At 41.0% G+C, this 5,000-nt stretch overlaps 1 protein-coding gene across 1 annotated transcript in view; it reads left to right on the plus strand.

Annotated features, from left to right (window-relative positions):
* LOC137975539 (MAM and LDL-receptor class A domain-containing protein 1-like) overlaps positions 1-4,741 on the plus strand; it is a 120,800-nt gene extending 116,059 nt beyond the window's left edge. Inside the window, exons 22-26 of the mRNA XM_068822650.1 lie at positions 1-193; positions 348-624; positions 1,492-1,644; positions 2,525-2,808; positions 4,528-4,741. The exon at positions 1-193 is cut by the window's left edge and continues 49 nt beyond it. Coding sequence (XP_068678751.1) covers positions 1-193; positions 348-624; positions 1,492-1,644; positions 2,525-2,808; positions 4,528-4,641 — 1,021 coding nt within the window. The 3' untranslated portion in view covers positions 4,642-4,741. The remainder of the gene's footprint in view (positions 194-347; positions 625-1,491; positions 1,645-2,524; positions 2,809-4,527) is intronic.
* The last annotated feature ends 259 nt before the right edge of the window (positions 4,742-5,000 follow it).

The raw sequence follows: 5,000 nt of genomic DNA on the forward strand, positions 1-5,000 counted from the left end.
ATCTTGTTTCTCCAGCAAACTCTTCCCCGCTGGATCCTGTCAACTCCTCACCTTCTGGTATCACATGCTAGGCAGAGGAATAGGGGAACTAAGAGTGATGGTCAGTGGCAGTGTTGTTTGGAGAAAGAGTGGCGAACAGGGAGATAAATGGATCCAAGCTAGTGTTGAAATTCAAAGCGATCAAGAATTCCAGGTATCGCAAAGGTTTCACTTGATGTTTGTTGACTATTGTGGAATTATCTGGTCGCCTGCGCTTTCACGGTTGGACAGTGACGATGATGATAATGATAAGATTGTTCTTTACTACTTTCTCTCTTTTTTCAAAGCTTCTGTTGTTTAATTTGAAGGTCACTTTTGAGGGTGTGCGTGGTCCTGACTACAGAGGTGACATTGCCGTGGACGACATATTTTTTAAGGATTGCAAGGTACCTTCAGTAACAGTACCGCCGACAACAACGCAGCCGACAACGACTGAGCCGACGACGACACAGCCGACGACGACTCAACCGACGACTACTCAACCGACGACGACGCAGCCGACGACAACGCAGCCGACGACGACTCAACCGACGACGACACAGCTGCCTCCTTCAACCTCACCGCCAACGGTATCACCCGGAACAGGTAACGTTATCATGGATTAAGCAAGATATGGCGGAAAGTTTACTTCTGTTACAGCGAAACATATTAATTACGTTTTTGGATTTCTTTAGCCTTTGTTTTTTCCTTAATTAGGTGTTTTTCTTTTTTTGGGTGCTTAACAATACTTCATTTGTCGTTAGTATTTGTCATTGTCCCGCTTCACTGTTTGCAGCTCAACGTTATTCTTGTTACTCATTTGTATTGTTGCGACATAATTTGGCAAGTTTTTTAGAATAAATAGGACCTACAATATTGTAGGGCAGGTTTTTTTATGCCAATATCTCGAAGTTTTTATAAGAAGCAAGTTTTATTTCGTTGAGTCAGGACACCGTTGAGGTAAATCTTTCTTCGTGTTATCCGTTTCTTTTCATCATTTGTTAGCTATCGTTTTCGCGAGTTTCGTTTACTAATTCTTCTATTTTTTCTGGCTTATATCTGTTATATGACTTTTAGTACCGTAGAGTGTGGATGTTTTAATAAAGACCAGTGAACACGAATACGCGTAACTTCGGTTATCATTTATCATTTTTGTTCGTATTCCATTCATTCCTGTTGTGATTATTTTCATCCATGTCTCTCTGTACAGCTGGCCTTTCGATCCATTCGTCGCGACAACCTTAATTTTATCTTTTCATTTCTTTCTTAAATAGAATTATTCAGAGGTGCCTGTTACTTTTTCTAACCTTGACCTTGACCTTAACCATATCAGGCTTTTGTCAATTTCTGTGGGTCTTTGTGTCCCCTGTGAAGACAATAACGACATAATTATTTTTCCTGTCGATTTTAATATCGTTGATTCAAAGCTCATTTCTAAAATTGTTCATTTTTACATCACAAAATTCATTTCAGGCTTGGATTCCTGTGATTTTGATAATGGAAATTTGTGTGATTGGGCAAAGAATGCGGGAACAAATCCTACGAATTACACTTGGGTAGTTCACAGTGGCGCCACTCCAACAGGCGGCACAGGACCATCTGGTGACCATTCGGCTAACGGCCAAGGTAAAAGACAGGGGGTTGGAACCTATTGTATTTTGAAGTTATGAAAATCAATTATTGAGAGCGGTTTTCAATTTAGTGTAGTAAAACGAATAGCAGGGTAATTACTTCGACCAGTCACAGCAGGTACTACTAGCGCAATGAACCGATCCAAATTCGTAGCAAACTTGCTCAAAGCGCGGGAAAAATCGCGCGTGGAAGTCGCGATTGGTTTTGGTTTTCCTTCTCATTGGTTGATAAATTGGCGCGAGGTTTTTAAACCAATCGCTAAGCGTAGCAATTGTAGTCACGTAATAACTTTCCACGGTCATTTGAAAACTGCTCTATCAGCTGGGGCACAACCAATTGGGGGCAGTTCTGAAGAAGAAAGAGCAAAAAGGCAGGGTAAGCTCATTTGCCTTCATCCACTGTGTCCCGCGTTCGATTCCTGGAGTCGCTGTCATAATTTATGGGTTGTGATTTATATGAATTAATTAAGAGAGCGAATCCCCCATATTTAGCACCATTCTGATGAAAAGTATTTGAAATGTATCGTTACTTCTGTGTCATACCCCGTGGTTATTTCAGGGACGACACCTTATTGGTTTGTTGATGTGAAAGTGGCCTAAAGACATCCTGTGTTACTCATCACTTCTAATAAATTATCCCTTCTGTAACCTAATTGGAGTTGGGGAAGCTTGATAGAAATTGCTTCCTTTGATGTCCGTGTCAGAGAGAGCATGTTATATTGAAATACGCCACAGTTTCCAAAGCAAGTTATATCGGATCCGCTAACTTGGATTTCCCACTAACTGAACAGAACTGAGGGTCGACGACTCGCTTCTTGAAGCATTTAGTTAACGGTTTATTAACGACTACAATCTTTGCCCATTGGATTCAACAGGAGGTTACATCTACTTGGACGCCTCGAATGCAGCTGACGGTGAAACCGCACAGCTTATTAGTAAGCAGTTTTCTGGTGCATCGGCCAGCTGTCTTCACTTCTGGTACCACATGTACGGTAGTCGACTTGGCATGGGAACTCTAAGGGTGTATCTTCAAAGGAAAGTGAAGAAAGGCTTAATATTAAGACAGTGGGAGCTATGGGAGAAAACGAGAAACAGGGGGAAAAAGTGGCAGAATAAGAAGATTACAATCAAAAAACACAAAAAGAACCTGGCGTTTCAGGTGAGAGAAACATCGAAACAAATGCAGTAACTCTTCAAGACATTTTGGGAATTCTTGCTTTTTTCTAAGCTACATTACAGTCGCCTTGCATGAAGTTCGCGTTTATTGATAAGTTCATTATCATATAGGTTTCAAATAACAAGAGAGCGAGGAGGTGACACACGCCAACACCAACCATACCGGGTTGGTGTTAGCGTGTGTCACCTTGCTTTTTTTGTTGTAAATAAGTTTTCTTCGGATCTTGGGAAATGGTCGTTTTACTGTACGTGTCATGAAGAGGTCGTCTAAGATGGAAACTAAGAATTATTAATTCACTACCACCAACCAGTTGCTACATTTTGGTGAAAATTTATCCTTCGCGATCGTTCTGGAAGAGATGCTACATTGACATGAAGAGATTTACTTTCCGATTTTGACTCGGAGATACTCGGAAAAAACCCGAGTACTCCTTTGAATGAGCCAGGCTAATCTACGATCTTCCGATTACTAATCGGATTACAAATCGGAAGGTTGTAGGTTCGACTCTCTGCAAAGGAGAACTCGGAATTTTTTCCGAATGTTCTTAAGTCAACGTGGATAAGTTTCTCTTCATTGCATTAGCCTTGTTTCAATCCCCAGATGGAAAAATCGCTGGCTTTCTCGCATGTATAATAACGCTGTTATCCTGGCCTCCCATTTTGCCTTTCGTATAGCCTTTTTGCGACCGGTATAGCAAGTCAAGTTTCTTGCGCTACTTGACTCGATCATCACTCACACATGCAAAGATTAATTCGTCGAACGTTGCGGAATTTTGACGGGCTATACATTAAAATCATACATATGAACTGCGAACTATCTTTAGACAATCGTAGTTTTGAACGGAATGCCTGAAAAATTCAGGCTTGAACCGGATTTGAGCCCGTGACCTCTGGGCTTTTTCCCTAGGAACGAGGTTGTTCGATACCAGCTTTGTGCTTGAAAAAACTCATTAATAATTCTTGAGCGAAACAGTCGTCTATCAGGTCATCCATAAGACATCACGTGCATAGACCGAATGCAAAAATGACTGCCAATAAATTATTTCTTTTATCTTCTTGTAAATTAGTCTGACCAGCCTCGTTTTACATCCAAAATTCCTTCAATTTTACGCGTACTAACGAGGCTTGTAAGGCCAATTAACACAAAGACAAAATAATAGTTTATTGCCAACCATTTTCGCATTCGGTCGACGAGCTTTAAAAACTGATAAAACACTCCTCATTACAATTCTTTCTATAAAGCATACCAATAAGGCATAGTTTGTTTTTCATGTATGTTAGCTAATGTCCTCCCCTCACAATTTGAAGCTTTGTTCAGACTCCAGAGGATTGTGTTTTGTCCACTGCCAGCCCAGAAACCAAGGGAGAGGTCCTGGGAACGAAATTGTGTTTTTGCCTCATGGTTTAAAACCCGATGATAAAACATTACTGCTTATTTATTATTAATGCATCTGCCAGAATTTGGAGAGTTTCATTTCCGGCATTTTAGGAGGACTATTTAGTTTTCATTTGAATGTAGTTTAATGTGGCTTAGCTCCCAAGAGCCCAGTAGCTCAGCAGTGCGTAGAGATTCCAAGCTAGAAATAGGAAGGTCATGGTTCGCCTCTTGTTAAGACTATCGCACCTTTAGCAACGAAACAAATTGCGAGAAATTTGTGACATCGGGAAATATTTCGTCGTACTTTCCTTTTTTTCTTTGCAGCTTATATTTGAGGGAACTCGGGGAAGCAGTGAAAAAGGAGATATTGCTCTTGATGACATAAAGGTGGTTGCTGGTGCATGCAGCTCGAGACGAAGAAAAAGGAAGCGCACATGAGGTCGTTTAACCGCTCGTGAAAGTCATTGTATCGTAACTTTAAGTAAAAATGAGACCGCAACTGCTCATTTTAGGTACCGGGAAATCAATAAAATTTAAAATAGAATCTTCTGAGCGCGTGTCTTTAATTTCTTTTGACACCCTTCAATCACGGTGTTACAAGATAAAGAAGCCTCTCCTTGTACGACTTAGCATTTCGGAAGGTGGTTGGCAGAGCAATCTTTAGCCTGCGAGCAGGCTCTCAAAAGGACTGGGGTTTGCAGGCTAAACAAACCTCAACAAACTGAGCCCTTTCAATAAGTCTAATATATGCCGTTTTCCGCTAAGGCCTAGGGTTAGCCAAATTGAGGGTTTTTTAG

This window comes from Montipora foliosa, chromosome 11 (assembly GCF_036669935.1).
Source record: "Montipora foliosa isolate CH-2021 chromosome 11, ASM3666993v2, whole genome shotgun sequence".
In the NCBI taxonomy this organism is placed as follows: domain Eukaryota; kingdom Metazoa; phylum Cnidaria; class Anthozoa; order Scleractinia; family Acroporidae; genus Montipora; species Montipora foliosa.